Source organism: Dreissena polymorpha, chromosome 2 (genome assembly GCF_020536995.1).
Source record: "Dreissena polymorpha isolate Duluth1 chromosome 2, UMN_Dpol_1.0, whole genome shotgun sequence".
NCBI lineage: Eukaryota > Metazoa > Mollusca > Bivalvia > Myida > Dreissenidae > Dreissena > Dreissena polymorpha.
The window spans coordinates 6,047,125-6,066,524 of record NC_068356.1 but is presented as its reverse complement, the minus strand read 5'-3'; the positions used below and the strand labels follow the sequence as shown (position 1 = coordinate 6,066,524).

Here is a 19,400-nt window from a genome sequence, read left to right as displayed (position 1 = left end):
TTCAGATTCGCAAATTTTCGTTTTAGTTATGATATTTGTGATCAAACAGAAATACTGAATATTTACCGTGCTCTATTATCGCAATTATATGCATTTTTCGACGATTTAAAAACATGGAAATTGTGAAGCGTTGCAACGCGAAACGATAGAATTATTTGGAGAGTTCTGTTGTTGCCGTTATATTTTGTGAAACTACGAAAATTGCTTATATAAAGTATAAAATACGTCTGTCATACATACTTGGCAGGATGTCCGAGCGGTCAATTGGAAAAGGTTTTACCCTAGGACTCCAGGGGTCAGTGGTTCGAGCCCTGCTGAGGGTTACTTTTTTATTTTTTTTAAATTTTATTCTTGATTTTTACTGGAGCTTTTTTGATCCAATGTTTAAATGTATCAATATACAGCATTTAATGACAAACTTAAAAACATGCCAAAATCTGTGAAAAGGCCCCTTTAACATAGGGTCAATTCCCACTGTTACGGCGTATCAAATGCATTGTCTAAACGCTGTGTCGCATTGCTTACAGGGATTTGATCTTATATCGGTTTCTGACGGCTAAATACAGCTGATAATATTGGCTAAAAGCAGTGACGGACAACGCTGTCTGACAGCGAAAAAATAGTATTACCAAAAGTTTCAGTTTGAGAGCGAAATCTTATACCTTACATGTTATTTTGGGGAAACTCTGTGTCATATATCGTAACGATTCATTTATCGAAAAGTTGTATCTGAGAGCTGGATAGTATAGGTGTATGGTAAAATTATTTCAAAGCGGTTTCTGGTATAGCTGTCGAACGCTTAAGAATAGTATTAATAATGTTATTAGTATTAACAGTCGTTTTTTTTTGAATGCTGAATCTTATAGTAGGCAGCTGAATGTGTTGTAAGGTGACCGTTTAATTAATGTCTCAAAGTGTTGCTCGAATGTTCTGACTACTGAATTGCCTGTGAAACGTTGACCAAACCTGAAATTATCGACTACTTAAGTTTAAACAACACAAGAAATATAACATTGCAAACTATAATTAATACACTTTTAAAGACATACTATTATTGTTTACATTTAAATTGAAAAAGTATACTTATTTTCGACTTAAGTTGCGACAAAAGTTCGTAAATATGGAATGCCCATTTCTCACTTCCATGCGATGACATAGTTCATCTCCTCTGCTCTTTCATAATGAGCATTCAAATCGTAATAAATAGTCCCATTTATACAACTACGTTTAACATCTATAATGTCGTGGCTTTTCATTGTGTTGTTCGTTTTAATAACACGGCAGTGTCTCTGAGTAGGTGGAAGTTGTCGCAGGATGTTGGTACCTGTCCACCGCGTACTGAAACGGGAACCGGAAGAATACATACATGAGCCTCGTTCCGTAAAAGAAAGGGATTTAAATGAAGATTAACCTAGATCTTCAGCATGAACGATTGTACCTTCGTTATAATAACAACAACAATAATACAAATATCTAATTATAATTAGCTGAACTTACAGCAGGTTGCCTAGCAATGGAAGAACAGATGGTGCGCTCGCTGGAGTCTCTCAGAGCGTCCTTGAACAAGCGTTTCATGTCGGGGTCCCACGTGGTCACGTTCTGCAGGTATTGAACAGCCTCGTTCTCGTTCACCTGAAAATTAATCAAAGTTTTAAAAAAATATAGTTTTGTATATTGTATTTCTGAAAACCATTTAGTTTGCAGACGCTTTCATAAATTGAGTTGGGATCATTGAGAAATGCAGACGCAATGAAACATCAGTGATTGTATTAAGAAGCACCTGTGCTATTTTAAATTGGAAATACCATGTTCAATGATATTTTGAATACTAGGGCACATATATCTCTCTTTTTGTCTTCTAATGAACTATCGTTTCGTTTTCTAAACGCATGACAATGAATTGACAGTATACACGTGCTTCGATACGCGTTACATTCAAAAGAACTATTTCGTCCTTGTTAAATAAACTCGACAACCGCGCATACTATTTTCCATTCTTACCAGTTGTCCGGTCTTGGTCTTCAATTGATCGAAGCTGGACCAGCTCAGACACATGTCGAACTGCTTGGCGGGGTAATACATGACGGTGGCACGACATACCTCCTCCACACGCGAGAATCCACCCTTTAATTAGGTCAAAAAAGTAGTGCGGGAAAAACATGCAAACTTGTTCTGTTGTTTGTTTTTTAAAAATATTTGAAAATACGAAATCTCTATCCGAAAAACTGTTTGATATGGCGTGAATGGAAAGCTTATAAATGAACAGACTGGTATGTTGATAACGATATGCACGCATTGAATACTTCAGTTAATGTAACCACAGTTCAGATCGCGTTATGCCTGGACATATACTTGTCGATTGTTTAGAGGAAGGCAATATGGCGTATGCCATCGATATTCTCTAGTCCGTATAAAAAAAACAAATAATTTTACAACGAAAATGGAATGTTTACACGACATTAGGTAACATGTATGAGGAAGCAAACACGGAACAATTACGCAACGTTCACACAATACACCAAAGCCATTCCAAGAATGAATTCCTGAAGCACGTCCTTTTCATTGTTACTCAACAAAGAAAGCATGTTCACGAAACGATTCTTACATAAGCCAAGACTTATATAACAAGTGTTTTTGAAGGAAGTTTTTTACTTGTCACATTTTGTATTTGGCCTCACGCATTGTTAAATATGTACTTGGTGTGAAAGACTAGTTTCAGAAATAAATCGTGTGTTTGTCCAATGGTGTTATTCCAAGAAAAACAAAACAAATATGCTAGGATTATGTTCTATAGTTACCTAGTGTTATTGTTTATAACTTATTAATCAATCCAGACCTGGCAAATGTTTCTCAGAAATTTGGCAGAAAAACAGCGACTGGCTAATGGCCTTAAGTGTCTTGAACTGATCAGAAGGTCGAATGCATGTGTAATGTTACTCGGCTTACCAAGTTTTGTACCATTGACTTACCCGAGTGATACCCTGACGATCCATGGTGTTGTATGTGCACTGAACAGAAAGCGTGTCCGTCTGTAAAACGTCGAAAGATAATGATGACTGATGCATGGTGAAATAGTCTTTATTGATCAATCGAGAATTCATTGTTGATGCAAGAGAAAACACTCTCCAAGTATAAACTATCTTGCTTTAAAGAAATACATCTAAGGACTTTTCCCTTCAAACAAACAAACAAACAAACGGAAATACATTTAATACATTGGTATATATGGACAGTTAACATGAATACATGTGGCATGATAATTGAGCCGCGTCATGCGGCCATGGGTCTTATGCCATATGAGGCCAGCGTCGATCCAGACCAGCCTGCGCTAAAGAGACCACGAAACCTTACGTGACGTTATAACAGACAGGGAAGCGCCTGACCAGACTGCGCGTGGGCATTAGACCCATTTTTGAATGACGCGGGTATATCATGCTACATCGTGCATGGTGCATGTTACATGAGTTCCATATAGCTCTAGCAAACACCAAGCTAAACTTACTGCTTCAACGGACACAGAGTTTTTCAGCAAACGTGGAGCCTGGAAGAAATTGGAAAATGTTGTGTCTACGGCGATCCAAGGAAGTTCATTGCTCCCCCGGAAATGACGTAATTTTATGTCTCTGGCGACGTCGTTACCTTTCAGGATAACTCCAAATATGTTGATTGCGCTTTTTTCGGGAGAGAATCCCTGCAAAATTACATAGAGACAAATAGTGCAACGCAAATGATATTCTGCTTATGGCTATTACTTTTAAAAAGTAGATGTTCCAAAGTAAGTTAGATTTGAGTGTGCGCTTTATTTTATGTTTGTGTTAGTTTATTTGTGTTTCACCATCATTAAATAACTTAAAGTGACATCAAGTTAATTTCAATTGCACCCACTGATATATGCTTAAAATGCCATTAAAAATAAATGTAAAGAAATGAGAAAGCATGATGTTTTAATTCTTTTAGTGATAGTATAAATAGTAAAATAAACTGGGTCGTAACCTTTCGTTTAAATAGAATTATTCATATTGTCGTTGGATACTAGTAATTGTCGATGTACTATTCAGCAAGTGGGCTCGATATACACGTTTTTGCCATTATCTTCAATTACTCGTTCATTAACTGGACATGTCCACCTTCTATTTTGATGTTGCAAATGGAAAGGTCTTAGTCCGAAAGTGATATTTTCGTCCTGCTATATTGCCGTATAATAATATATTTGGCGCGTAAGTGAAATTGGGGCCATACTTTTATAATAAATAGAAGTACACTCGCATCATAGACAGTGATAAAGCTACATTTACACACATACATCCTGAACGTGTTATAATAACACGAGTATTTACTAAATCTATATGTTATAACTTATAAGTGAAGATAAGCCCACAATAGCTGTGTTTGTAAAACACAATGCCCCCTAATGCGCTTTGAAGCCGCACGGCACCTATTTTACAAACAAGGTAATATTTTGAATGTAATATTCACAGTGACCTTGACCTTTGACATATTGACCTCAAACCATGTTTGATTGTAGATCTCAATGAGATGCATGCACGTGTGAAGTCTAAAGAACATAGCCCTAAGAGCTTTGATTTTATGAGCAAGGTTACAGTTTTGGGACAGACAGACACACACACACACGTACAATGACATACAGACAGACAGGCCAAAAACAATTTACCCCCGATCCTTCGATCAGGGGGCATAATAAGACTAGCCGCGCTGTGGAAAAACGGGCTTAATGCTGGGCGTAGAGTGTCGTCCCAGATTAGTCTGTGCAGTCAGCAAAGTCTAGTCAAGAACGACACTTTCATTCTGATGGCAGCATTTTTCGTTGAAAGGCGGTCTTTTCTCAGAAAATACCTAGTGTATGCGGAAAGTATCGAACCTGATTAGCCTGTGGGGACTTGACGGGTTATTCTGGGACGACAATTTACGCACATGAGTTAAGCCCGATGTTGCAAGAGTGAGGCTCAGATTTTTTTCACGGCATTCGGCCTTCACATCTTACTTCTGTTTTAAGTGCGGCATTTATTTGTTACTCGCATGTCTATCAGCTAACTACCGATAAACAAGCTTGTTGACTTAATCCGGGATATAACTGAAATGCTATTGAAAGCTGCAAAAATTCCAAACTGCAATCGAACAAAGGAACTATTTAAAAATAGCTGACCCCAAAAGTAAACTAACTTCTGTAATGGCAGGAAAAGCAAAAACACCGCCACAAACCGAAGATAATTGACTTGAACGTTTTGATATATTTTAAGTAAGTGTTGCTATTGATTTGGAGGTGGAGGCCGTGAGGTGAAAAGTGTGCATGTTGTTTTTTTTCTCTTGTATAATCGCCTCATAAAAGCACTCGCTTACCCAGTTCATGCATCTCGGGGAGCAAAATGCGTTAGTGGTAAACGCGGCCTCCCCATCCGGTATGAACTCCCGCCAGCCAGCGCTGATCACCTTGCCCAGTTCCAAAACGCCAGCCTGCTGCTGCACGGCGGAAGTCGTGTACGTAACGCGCAGACCGGAACTGTCCGGGATGGTGACTGCCGTGCCTGCGAAAACGACACTATATGTTGTACGCAGGGAAGGCCATGAATTTGATGAATAAAGGGACTTCTATATTGTGAGGCAAATAACGCCGAAAAATGTATATGTGACGCACAGTCCGTGTCTGTGGAAATGAACTGGTTGGTTTTGTTTTTTGGCTTAAAGAGTTTCACTTGATTATATTGAAGGTGGTGAGTGGGGGGGGGGGGGGGGGGGGGGGGCGGTAGGTGACATGTTCATTTAGTTTAAAAAAAAGCGACATGATGTTATGTTTCAGACAAGTATATTATTTGTAAATAACCTCAACAGGATTTTCGGCGATTGCAATTTTTGTTTATTACAGAAGAAAGAAAATATTTTAAAGCAGTATGGAAAACTAGTCTATTATGGATAAATTCCCAAGTATTTACTGGTTTGTGAATTTGAGTCATCATTTCGATTCATCTATCAACGGTATCTTTAATGCTTGACACTAGGGTCCGTATATACTCATTGTTGAACTTAAATGCATAGCAGACTTAAGCCAGGTGATTCAGACTTGTCATCTATGAAGGCTTAAACTGGTGCTTATCTTATGTAATAAAATGATCTCCGTGAAGCATGAGGTAATTGCAGGTGGTAATTACCAAGTGTGATATTAAAACAATTCTTGTATTACAATTTGAAAAATATTCGGCACGATTTGTCTTAAGTCTAAGCATAAATTTGTGAATATGGCCCCGGCCCGCCCCTTACCGTCTGGCCCAACGGTATCCTGCCACTTGGAGTACTGGATTTCAAGGACATAGTCGTTAGGGTCACTGGGGCCTCCCACGGACATTCCCACACCCTCGGGAAAGTGGAACGCCTGCAAAGAACGGAGTTAAAATGATTATATATAAAAAATATTACGAAAAAACAAACAAAATTCAACTGTTGAATTGAATTGCTTTAACTTTAGAATAGAAGTATATGTTATCAAAAGAAGATGTTTTATTTCTTAATAGGCACATTTTACTTAAATTGTTATTTGTATTTTGACAGCTCGAAACATATGGAATGAAATTAAGGTAATTGCACTTAAAGCGCCAGCTGTAAACATTGCGTTTATCATAACCACTGGCTACGGTGAACTCCCACCGTATATAACAGGTTACAACAGCGACCACGAGTAAAATCCTTCCAAATCTGAAAAGATTTCTTTTTTAACCTTAATCATGTTGTATAATTGTGCATTTTACTACTGCCTTTGATTCTTTTTTATATGGGCGCAGTTCAAATTTAGAATGGACATATAAATTTAGTAATGTACGCCTTACATTATAATAGGACTAGTAGATTCGATTATCATCACGTAGGTTGAAAAGACGGTAGCGATACGATAAGAGCTTTGGTCGGTACAAATTTATTCGCGGATGTCACTCTTCATCGTGACCTTACCTCCGCCCCCATGGACCATGACGCCACGATGGTCTTGCACGATTTGACGTCATTCGGAGCCTCATCACAGTCGAACGCCTGCCCCGCGAGTTCGACGCTGATGTTGGAGCAACGGTATAACGTCATACGGTACACGTAGGCCTCGTTACCGGGGGTGATGAACGGTTCGTACTGCAATGCAAATGTATCAAACGCAATATATATATAGCTTTTCTTATTGCATTCTATGTTAAGTTATCTGGTGTTAACAGTTGTGGGGAAATTAAAATAGTGAGTCGATAATTTTTTTTACAAAGGTACCTTTTTCATGTACGTTTGCATGCAACGATGATACGCTCAGTGTTAGAATTGACTGAATTGAGATGTTCATACACTATGTTTTTCAATATAAGAAACAAGCAGAAATGTGTAGTTCATTTATAAATAATTCTTTGTATTTTATTACAGAATTAAGTACTGATGCTTTAAATTGATGCTGTTTATTATAGAAAAAAAGATATAATCAAATACATTAGCTCACACTTGTTCACAATGTCTTGATCGACATACACCGATATAAAAAACTGACATGAATCACACAACATGTACATCATTTCAAAGTTAACATCAATTATGTTTTATTTCACGCATACATTTATATTTTATACAGACATACCAGTCAAATACGTTTTATTTTAAAATAAAAAACGGCTTAACTTGTTTCATAAACAATGATCGATAAAGCGATATTCGAAAACGAAACTATATTAATTATGGATTGTATCATACGAATAACAAAGAAATACAGCATTATATTTGTATTTGTAACACGAAGTTTGCGTAACTCTAAGTAGGATATTGATATTAAAATATGACTATGGACTAAAATGACTCTTTCAAGCATCAAATGAATAATGACAGGCAAGAACATATAGAACAGTGCAAAAGTACAATAAGGCGATTTTAAGCGGAATATTAAACATGCAATACATTTGAATGTGAACTGGTTTCACTATGCTGCATTTATGCTTGAACATGATATTTAAGGTCTCCTCATCTACGAACATTGTTCGGGTGTCAGCTGTAATCGCTGATAATAATTGATCTTTGAGCATGAAAGATTTGTAAACGACACTCATTAATTTCAATAAAAAACTTGCCACTATAAATCAGCAATACGATTAAATAGTAGTACCTGCCATAAATTACTGTATAAGCTGTGGGAAATTAAGGGTTACACTGTTATCAGTACGGAATTATTCGTTTCAGCTCAGAGTTTATTCATGTGTCACACATTCTAGTTAGACAGATATTAATTCAGACTGGTTAGACAAATATTACTAACCCTTTAAAAGGTCGAGTAACCATCATGGTTCCCCAGTGATTATTCCATCAATTAAAATTCTCAACAAGGCTTTGATTTCTAATCAAAACATCAGTTTTTAAATGCTCTGCGAAACCAAAAACGCCTGCATTATGCTTTATATTCCCAACGGGAGCTTGTTGTCGTGTGTTACGCATTAAATAAAACAACTGAATGTGAGAAGAAAAAAACGTAACCAGTGTCCCCTGTGTAAGTAATGACATGTGATTTAAAAGCAAACTTCATCAAATATGTATTTGATCTAGCAAATATATAAAGCTCTTGGTGGTGATTAAGATACCGAGGTGTGTAACTCAGCAAAATATGTTTTAAAATGTATGTTTATTTAAATGTTATTAAGCTTTATTGACGCGTTTGATAGACACTGATTGGCTAGTGAATCCCACAAATTCTTGTTAGATTACACATTATATTAAATTATTGCACTGTCCGACTAGATCTAGACGCATTGCTATTATATAAATTGGTATGTTTGCAAATAACGTGTTTGTTTTAATATTTAATAGATTGGTTTTAGGTTACATTTGTTGATTGTTTTCGGTGACACTGCTTATGGACTGGCATAGAAACTGTCCATTATATAGTTTACATTGAAATAAGATCAAAAGTGCCGATAATCAGCACTTGCGTCTTATTTTTGCAACTTTCTCCCACGCCATGCTTCACACATGTGTGTTAAGCCGACTTTGCTCACGCCTTATGTTGTACACATGTGCGTTGAGGCGATTTTTCTCTCACATGATTGTTCACACATGCGTGAAAAGACGATTGCCCTCGTGCATTATTCTCCAAATATTTAAGGAGATCTTTCACTCATTTTTTCACACATGTGGGAAAAGAAGACCACTGTTTCACGCTTTTCTGCACACATGTTTGTCAAGACGACTTTTCTCACACATTTCTTTTACACATATGTAACAAAAAAAATTCTCGCACTATTGTTCACACATGTGTGATAAAACATGCACTGCTTCGCGATTCTCTTCACACTTTTGTGACACATAATGTTGACTCTCACCTTGATCATGTTGCCTGCTGGGATGATTCCTCTCTGGAACACACGGCACTGCAATGAGGAGCCCACCGCCGGGATCACGTACTGAAAGCAATATTAGGTGTGAGTCTCGCACTGCGAAGAAGGCGCTTACTGCATGTGCGTAAAGTGTCGTGCCAGATTAGCATGTGCAGTCCGCACAGGCTAATCAGGGACGACACTTTCCGCTTTTACATTTCTTTTAAATGAAGTATTCTCTAAGCAAATATTCAGTTTCGGCGGAAAGTGTCGTCCCTGATTAGCCTGTGCGGACTGCACAGGATAATATGAGACGACATTTCACGCACAAACATTTAACCCCGTTTACCAAGAGCAAGACTCGTGAAAGATGTAAGTAAGACTGCTGAGGAACGTATATACCTTAGAGGAATTCTTCAGGAATAAGATGACTTTAATGCAGAAGCGCGGGTATAGCTTGATTAGACGTCTGAGTTTCTATTTGCTTAGACATTTGAGACAAATACTGTGATCACTTAGTGAGGTCAAAATAATCTTAATTCCAAAATAGCACGAACAAAAAGTGACATAAGAAAACAGAGCGTGTAAGCTTTATTCTACTGTTTGTCAACAAAACTTATTCCGGGGAATTTTTAATTCTCCAACGTCTAGTGAAGATTGCTATTTGGATAATACTTAATATATGTAAGGCATGACATTGATTGAAGATCATTTTTAAAATTCCGGGTATGACATCAAACAAAATCACTTGCGCCACGTTGGAGCCGCATTTCGGCACCTATATGAGACATGTAAACAGTAAAATGCGGTCAAATGTTTTGAAGATTATAGAACTGTACCTCAGAGTGGGCTATGTCGATCATGAACGTGTTAGGGGGTGGGTACGATTTCGGGACGACGTCATCGTTTATCAGGTACATGTCCCGACTACCACGTGTTTCCGGTCCGTGGTAAGGCATAAGACCGGAAGTGACGTTGGGATCAGACTCATGGTAACTCCAGATCACGGACATTCTCGAGGCCTGAAACATTTTTTAGTTTTTTTTCTATTACATGCTTAAAGCAAATTTAAATAGCCACACAAAGCAAGAATATTAAATAACAATATATATCCGCCATTTAATAAAATGGTCCAAATCTGATCATCTAAATTATCTTCTTCCATTCTTCTTCTTCACCTTCTCTTCTTCTACATCTTGTTTCTTCTTTTTCGCAGTTACACATTTACACTCTTAACTTCCGAGACCCGAGTGATAGGGACATATCAAAGCAATCGCTTGTGTTCAACCACAAAACAACATAAAATCCCTACAAAAAATCACACAAATTTAATGCTACAACAGCAGCGTACCGTTATGTTGACGTCGTTAACATCGCACGTCCGCAACTTTCGGGAAAACCTGAGAACGGTGGTGCCGTTGACCTCGTTTCCGGCCTGCACGATCCAGTCCTGGGACACGTCTATATACGGGGTGCGATCCCCTTCCCGCGTGTAGTAGTCCTGCAAGAGACATGTTTGAGGTCACGGTTGAGGTATGTTCTATTTGCGAGGTCAAGGTTTAGACTAGTTTATTTGTGTGGTAACGGTTGAGGGATGTTTTATAAGCGAGGTCACGGTAGAGGGATGTTCTATTTTCGAGGTCAAGGTTTAGACTTAGTTTATTTGTGTGGTAACGGTTGAGGGATGTTTTATAAGCGAGGTCACGGTAGAGGGATGTTCTATTTTCGAGGTCAAGGTTTAGACTTAGTTCATTTGTGTGGTCACGGTTGAGGGATGTTGTATTTGCGAGGTTATGGTTGAGAGCTCTTTTATTTGCCACGTCACGGTTTAGGGATGTTTTATATCGAGACCACCGTTTATGACAAAAAATGTTTGTTCCTTCATCCAAGCCTATGCAAATTAGGGCTATGAAGGTAGGGATTAAAATTGCTTTGCCATTTACATTTTTATTTTGATATTCATTGAAAATGAAATGCACGTGTTCAAGATTGAACAACACTGGCTGGGAAATGAGTTCGATGCTCGATATGCATGTCATACAGATTCAAGTGGACTAGACTGTATAATACGTTTATGCGAGGTATAATACGTATACAATCCTGACATGTCACAATAAATACTTTACTTATCATAATTGGTCTTAACTCTGACTTTAATATGTGTAGATGTTCATTATATTAAGTCAACGCGACATTGCAAATAACCTCCTTAACAATATATCGCAATTTCAAACTGATGGTTGTGTTTTAACTTTTAACAATGTCGATTATGGTGATTAATCTCTTATATTTAATCTTTCACATAGCGAATTTAGTAGAATCCGGACGATTTTTATGCCCCATGGTTTGGGCGGCATAAAGAATTGCACTTATCTGTCCGTTCGTTTGTACATCCCGTTTTTTTTTTGAACTCCACTCTAACAACTGGGTGGATCTCGGTTCAACTTCTCTTTAATAAGTGTATAGTCCCTTTTATTTTATAGAATCCAGTGGATAAGCATTTAGAAACAGGTTTAATGCTGCGCAGAGTGAGTGCATGAAAATATTCTAGTCAAACCATATACAATATGGTTATTTGTGCAAATATTAAGTGGGAGCGTCTCGTGCACAATGTGGCCTAAAATGCAAATAGTCTTACAATTTAACTTATCATAAAACGCGCGTTATCACACGGGGAAGTTAATGAGCGACTTCTTTGGACAAAATGTTCAGATGTCATTTTGAAAGCGTATCGATTGCTAATACAGTTTCATGTTTTCCATAGGCATTACTTGTCAACTAACGTAGAAAGCAATACAAATTTATATGATTAGTCAGTCATTACAAATTAACCTTTTTTTTAAATGTGTGCATATGTGTAGAGCTGTCAATTTTTATCGCTACTTATATGCATCGGAAATAAGAAAAATTTAGTGTCAATGGTACAAATTCACAACCCGGTATTTTCCATTTTAGCCGAGCGCCGTGAAAAAGGGTTTAATGCATGTGCGTAAAGTGTCGCCCTGTGCAGTCTACTACAACTCCTACTCAACTACTACTACAACTTATAATACTAAAACTAATACTACTACAACTACTACTACTACAACTAACACACCTACTACTACTGCTACTACTCCTCCTCCTCCTGCTCCTCCTACTATTACTACTATACTACTACTACTACTACTACTACTACTACTACTACTACTATTACTACTACTACTACTACTACTACTACTACTACTACTACTACTACGACTACTACTACGACTACTACTACTACTACTACTACTACTACTACTACGACTACTACTACTACTACTACTACTACGACTACGCCTACGACAACTACTACTACTACTACTACTACTACTACTACTACACTACTACTACTACTACTACTACGACTACTACTACTACTACTACTACTACTACTACTACTTCTACTACTACTACTACTACCACTACTACTACTACTACTACTACTACTACTACTACTACTACTACTACTACTACTACTACTACTACTACTACTACTACTACTACTACTACTACTACTACTACTACTACTAATATCACTACTACTACTACAACATCAAATACTACAACAACAACAACTACTATTACAACTACTATTACAACAACAACAACAACTACTACTACTACTACTACTACTACTACTACTACTACTACTACAACTACTACTACTACTACTACTACTACTACTACTACTACTACTACTACTACTACTACTACTACTATTTCTACTACTACTACTACTACTACTACTAAAACTGCTACTACTACTACTACTACTACTACTACTACTACTACTACTACTACTACTACTACTACTACTACTACTACTACTACTACTACTACTACTACTACTACTACTATCACTACTACTACTACAACATCAAATACTACTACAACATCTACTACTATTACAACTACTATTACAACAACAGCAACAACAACTACTACTACTACTACTACTACTACTACTACTACGACTACTACTACTACTACTACTACAACTACTACTACTACTACTACTACTACTACTACTACTACTACTACTACTACTACTACTACTACTACTACTACTACTACTACTGCTACTACTGCTACTACTACTACTCCTACTACATCTACTATTTCTCTACTACTACTACTACTACTACTACTACTACTCTACTACTACTACTACTACTCTACTACTACTACTACTACTACTACTACTACTACTATCTACTACTATTACTACTACTACTACTACTACTACTACTACTACTACTACTACTACTACTACTACTACTACTACTACAACAACTACTACTACTACTACTACTACTACTACTACTACTACTACTACTACTACTACTACTACTACTACAACTACTACTACTACTACTACTACAACTACTACTGCTACTACTACAACTGCTACTACTACTACTACTACAACTACTACTACTACTACTACTACTACAACTACTACTACTACTACTACTACTAATGCCCATGCCCGCTAGCTACATTGTGTTAACTGACCGATGACAGATTAGTCACATATATAATGACATTCCGACCAGTTTATATTCAACTTTTTTGATAAGTTTATTCATCATATATACTCATATTTCCTTGATCAGAACATAAACACGTCTCAAACATTTTGCCCGCGGTCAACTCCGTTTTGAACTTTTGACAGTGTTTGAAAAAGAGACTGAAACGCGCGATTCAAACGCATTAAGAACCACTTATTATGAGTTGTATATAGGTCGTTCGTGTTTAATAATCTACACTAAATAATCCCGATTAATTAATATCAAGCCATATTAAGTTATCAGTACATTAATACCTAAGCTTTGAATTTCCCTATTTGTCACATACAATTGATTTATGTGTTATACCCGTACACGTAAATATTTATTTAGCACGAAATGATTGAACCTCTATTTGCTAGCTATTTCCAGAAAATTGGAGTTTACAAGGGATTATGTGCAATTAAAAAGTATAAATATTATGTAATGTCAGATTGAACGTATTAAATACAAACCATACATTGACCAAAAAAAAAATATTTATCCAATTACTTCTTACTTAATACCCTTCGTTTGAACATACTATTTAAATCACACATCTTGTCAAGTTCTAGTTTCCAGCTGCATGCGTATCTTTATATATTTGAAGATCAAATAATTGCTTAAACATATTGAACTATGATATTGTAATATCGAAATTACATCAGATAAATAGGATGATGAACCGGCCAATGGTTTTCAATAACAAAAAATATGTGGGTGTGTATTTCACAGTTTATGAGGTCCTTCCGCGCCTGAGGTTGTAATATTTATTGATCTTGAGTGTGTCTCAGCACTCCTAACTAATCGAGTTTCTAGACTAACGGACGTTGGGACGAATTTAGAATTAGAGCTGCAAAAAAAATCCAAGTTATTAGTTGTAACCAAAATATTTTTTATTTTTCGGTGTCGTCTGGCATTGGTGGGGGGCGGGCAGGAAGTCACCCCACCCGTCCGGTATGGTGACACAAATCAAACTCACATGCTTCGGGGATCGAACCCAGGCGAGAAGCGCGTGTAGCAACCATTCACAAATGCTTTGCTTCGATCGCTTCCCATCATTAGCCATATACTCGCTTACCATGTGTAACTTAACTTGTAACTTAAGCGCTTGAATTTGTTTTCGTTTTTGTTCGTGATTGTTGATAAGGAGTGTGAGGATGCAAATACAGCATTTATGCGGTTTGTTTTGATATACGATATTTCCGAACTGAAAGTTATTTATTCTATGGAATGGTATTGTAATTTAATAATACATGACGGTCAGTGTAAGATTCATGATTAAGAGCCATACATGCGTTTATTTTCCATGAATTTTCGATATCAATGCACGAATTCACATCGGATACAACTTTCATTCCAACCAAGTTGCAACAAATTATATACCTCCTTTCCTGTGGTTTTAACAACAATACGTTAATGTAATGTTGTTGTTTTTTCTAGTCCGAAATCGTGTTTATTTTACAAAGGCAATCCATCCGAATTAATTTATATTCTTATTTAATTACATACCATTATTTTCGCCAACCCACGCTCATAGCTTTCAATTGAATCCTTTTTATTTGATTGCGTAAACGTATATAAAAATCGAATGCCTTGTCGTGGTTGCGGTTTACACATACCTTTAAGTAATATGAATTATGCAATGAAATGCAAGCATTTGATGAGAATGATGGCATAGCTCGCACTTTTAGAAAAAAATAAATGATGATTGATTATAATGCGTAAATATACTACTACACGAATAACAATGAAGACACATTTAAACACGTAAGTTCAAAAATAGAATTACGTGTATGTGATGGTTGCGGTTTCAAAATAATTTATATTGATACGATTTATGCAATTGCATGTAAACAATAAATCATAATAATGAAATAGCTTAAACTTTTAGAAAAAAATATATGGTTGTTTTAAGGCGAAAATATACTACAACATTAATATGAGGTAGGGTAGGAAAGGGGGTAGGAATACATGTGCGTTAAGTGTCGTACCAGATTAGCCTGTGCAGTCCTCATAGGCTAATCAAGGACGACACTTTCCGTCTAAACAGGATTTTTGCTAAGAAGAAACTTTCTTCAAACAGAAAATATCATAAAAGCGGAAAGTGTCGTCCCTGATTAGCCTGTGAGGACTGCTCAGGCTAATCTGGTACGACACTTTACGCGCATGCATAAAACCACCTTATTACAGAGCACGGCTCAGACATATTGTTGTTTGGTCAGCCTTCGCACAGGGACAAGAAGAATGCTTGTGCGTATATACGCATGAAACAGTTTCGTTCAGATGTCAACGTCTGTCAATTTCATGAAAAATCACATTAAAAACATACTGGAAACACTCAAGATGCACCTTTAACAAAGTATAATCCCTTACCCCTAGATACATTTGTCCATCCGCTATCCAACCAATCACCATGTCCGCGGGAGTCATGGTTCCTGTAGGGGAGAGGCCCAGACCGACGTACCTTCAAAACCAATTGCAAGTGATTAGTGAAAATCATCAATTTAAATATTAACCCATTCATGCCTAGCGTCCTGAAAAAAGGACATTGCAAACAGCGTAGACCCAGATGAGACGCCGCATAATGCGGCGTCTCATCTGGGTCTGCGCTGTTTGCTTAAATGAATTTCTTTATGAAATATTCTAAATATAGACATAAATATACTTGACACCCCTAATTTTGGAAATAAAATTATCCAATTTAGAAGGATAGCAGAGTCCACTGGGCATAAATGGGTTAAGAAGCCCATACGTTGAGGGATATTTTTAACTAGCGTTTCAGTTATGGTAAGCATGCCAACAACGCCGATTCTAAGACATAAATACAAAATCATGAAGTAATCACGATACCCGCATGTTTTGTTTGAATTTTAACTGGAAGCGTTGCAATTCAAATTACATTTATTATTTTAAAAGAGAATTATGCTTTACGTAAAGTAAAACTAATTTTGAAACGAATCTGTTTTGAGCAATTTACAATGACGCAGAAATATGTCTTACGTCTTGAATTTATATTAGGTTTTACAACTATTAATTGATTTATCTAGATCAATAAAGAAGGGTTTTGCACTACATGTGCATGTATATGAATCATCATATGAGACGTAATTTGTGTTTGATTTAAGAAACACTCGACATCAGAATAGTAAGATACAATTGTAAACACCAAATATGGAGTATAGATGTTGCATTTACTTGAAACTTAGCCTTAAATAAAGCTTACTTTATAAAGAAAACAAAATATATACAAATTAAACTTGCAAAAATACATTCATGTTTATGTCTATTTTTTTTTTATTATTAATATCTTCTATCACGAACCTCTGAAACTAGCTCCGGTCATTTTTTCTCTAAAAAATGCTTATCATTGTTCTAATATATATGTGTAAAAACTCAAAATATAAATGCTGTATCCTTAAACATTGATTTGAAGTTCATGGTATCAAAACCATGCATTATTTAACCGAAATTACAAATAAAAGCCGACAAAGCCAGTACATATTTCATGTTATATATCATAGTTTGGCGAAGGCCGTATAACTGAAACATATTGTTATTGAATCATAAATGATGTGTTTTCACTGTAAAATAAAAAACCTGTTTTAAATTATTAAAAATATATTTGAACGCAAAATATGAGTGTTGCACATTGATATGAATTCGATGGTATCAAAACCAATTATTATTTATATTTTTTTGTATTAAATAAAGATCAGGGGCAAAACCTACCCAGTGGTTCTAGCCGTGATCTCGATGTCAATGTCGGTGGCATTCGTAGACCAGCCAAGCACAAAGTTCCCCTGATAATCCAAAGCTCTATAGTGGTCGTACACCGGTGTGAACACCGCCGGCGCGTCCGTTTGCGCCAAAGACGTTTGAACGTTCAAAAAATACGTTAACAAGAAGTACATCCAAACCGCCATATCTCCGCTAGGCGTAGTGCAGTGGTAACTAAGACACGGTAACGCGAGCTGCATTTTTATGTTTGAAACTTAAGACAGCCGACGATCAAAAGACGAATTATATTCGCACGCGTAATGAATTTCCGTTTGATTACTGAAGTGCACTTATCATTCATTTAACATTAATTAAACATGCGTTACGTCGCGATCTAGCTACAATGACGTTAATAACGTACGTTAAAGGTCGATTTACGATTGTCTTGCACGCGTCAACTACGCATGCGTCATCCATCTTGTCTTGATTCGCTTGTCATAATATCAACATGACATCTGCTCAAAGAAGACGTTATTTACATGTCAGAGCGTGAACGCTGATTGGACGCCTGTACATATAGGCTGGCGACGTTAAACTGACCGTCACGTCGGCTGAGTCGTTTATTATGAAATATTGGCCCCTTTTCTGGCATGTTTTAAACTTTGGGTGCGCTTGTTAAGAAAATGGGCAAAATTGTTATAATATATAATACTGATTTATTTCGTTACAGTGTCTGCTGACATAGTATTTGGCTTGTATTTAGTTGTGTTATTCTTTTGATGTTTTAATATATATTTTTCCGGAATTCAAGTATTTATTCCAAAATTTACCATCAGAATTGAAAACAACGTATTGGAAAACATTTCGTTAAAGCGCCTATAATACTTAGAGTTTCGCTATTCTCATGTTTAAAAAATATCTCGCACAAACCAATCTGCGCGTAATTACACAGCCAGTTGTTTTTTTTAACGCCGAAATAATCTTTTTTGTTTGCATATTTTTTACATAAACAGCTAGGAAAACTTTGCATTTTGAGTAAAATATGGTAAAATCAGCAATTGTATTATTATGTGATAAATATGTGAATTTTTCTTTGTTGAAACTGATTTCCTGATATTAAACTTAATTTCTAGGCTTCAAAATGTTATTATTTTGTCAGTGAATTCATTAATTTACAATGTTCAAATTTTTGTGAACATCAGTGAAGTCCCTTTTAATTTCCGTGGTAGTTGAAACTGAAACGTTTTAAATGTAAAAGATTTCCAAAAGATATGCCCGAATGATAGAGAAATATGGCGTAAGCGTGCCAAACAAGTTATGTGCATTAAAACAAAATCCTTGATTTGGTGATTAATTCAACGGCACATCATATCATACCCCATTGGTCAAAACAATATAGTTTTTAAAAATGTAAAACGGTCCATTGGTTTACGCCGCGTGCGTTTGAAAACAATACAAGTGGCCTCCGGTTCATCCAGTCAATTAACGACTCCGAGTTTTCTCTAAAACAGATCGTCTCCTGTATCTTGTGCTATGCCCGTAGAAATACCAATAGAAACACGTTATTAAATGATTTAATCGGTATTATTGTCAAATTATTAAGTACTTAGGAATTAAATTTATAATTGAATACGCTGATTACTTTGCATTCTACTGACAACATAATAACTGTTATTCTGTAATACTGTCGTGGTGGTGCGGTGGTCGAGTGGTAACACTCTGGTCTACCATTCCAGAGGTCCCCGGTTCTATTCCCGACCGGGTTACTGGAAATTAC

At 36.5% G+C, this 19,400-nt stretch overlaps 2 protein-coding genes across 2 annotated transcripts in view; both read right to left on the bottom strand.

The window, feature by feature from the left end:
- LOC127865679 (uncharacterized) overlaps positions 1-19,400 on the bottom strand; it is a 459,001-nt gene that overhangs the window by 138,046 nt on the left and 301,555 nt on the right. The window lies entirely within an intron of this gene.
- On the bottom strand, positions 842-17,829 carry LOC127865541 (DBH-like monooxygenase protein 1). Its single transcript, XM_052405386.1, has 13 exons — positions 17,636-17,829; positions 16,280-16,370; positions 10,684-10,833; positions 10,172-10,354; positions 9,339-9,419; positions 6,958-7,128; positions 6,274-6,385; positions 5,359-5,543; positions 3,503-3,691; positions 2,970-3,029; positions 2,002-2,124; positions 1,498-1,632; positions 842-1,338 (listed from the first exon to the last, which is right to left on the bottom strand). The coding sequence occupies exons 1-13, from the start codon at positions 17,827-17,829 to the stop codon at positions 1,270-1,272; spliced, it is 1,743 nt and encodes a 580-aa protein (XP_052261346.1). The 3' UTR covers positions 842-1,269.

Excerpts from the sequence above, each read along its gene's own strand:
- LOC127865541 (XM_052405386.1), bottom strand. The coding sequence starts at position 17,829 with ATGGCGGTTTGGATGTACTTCTTGTTAACGTATTTTTTGAACGTTCAA. Across the intron at positions 10,355-10,683 it reads TTAACGACGTCAACATAACG|GCCTCGAGAATGTCCGTGAT; the intron begins GTACGCTGCTGT and ends AAAATGTTTCAG. Across the intron at positions 6,386-6,957 it reads CATGGTCCATGGGGGCGGAG|GCGTTCCACTTTCCCGAGGG; the intron begins GTAAGGTCACGA and ends CGTTCTTTGCAG.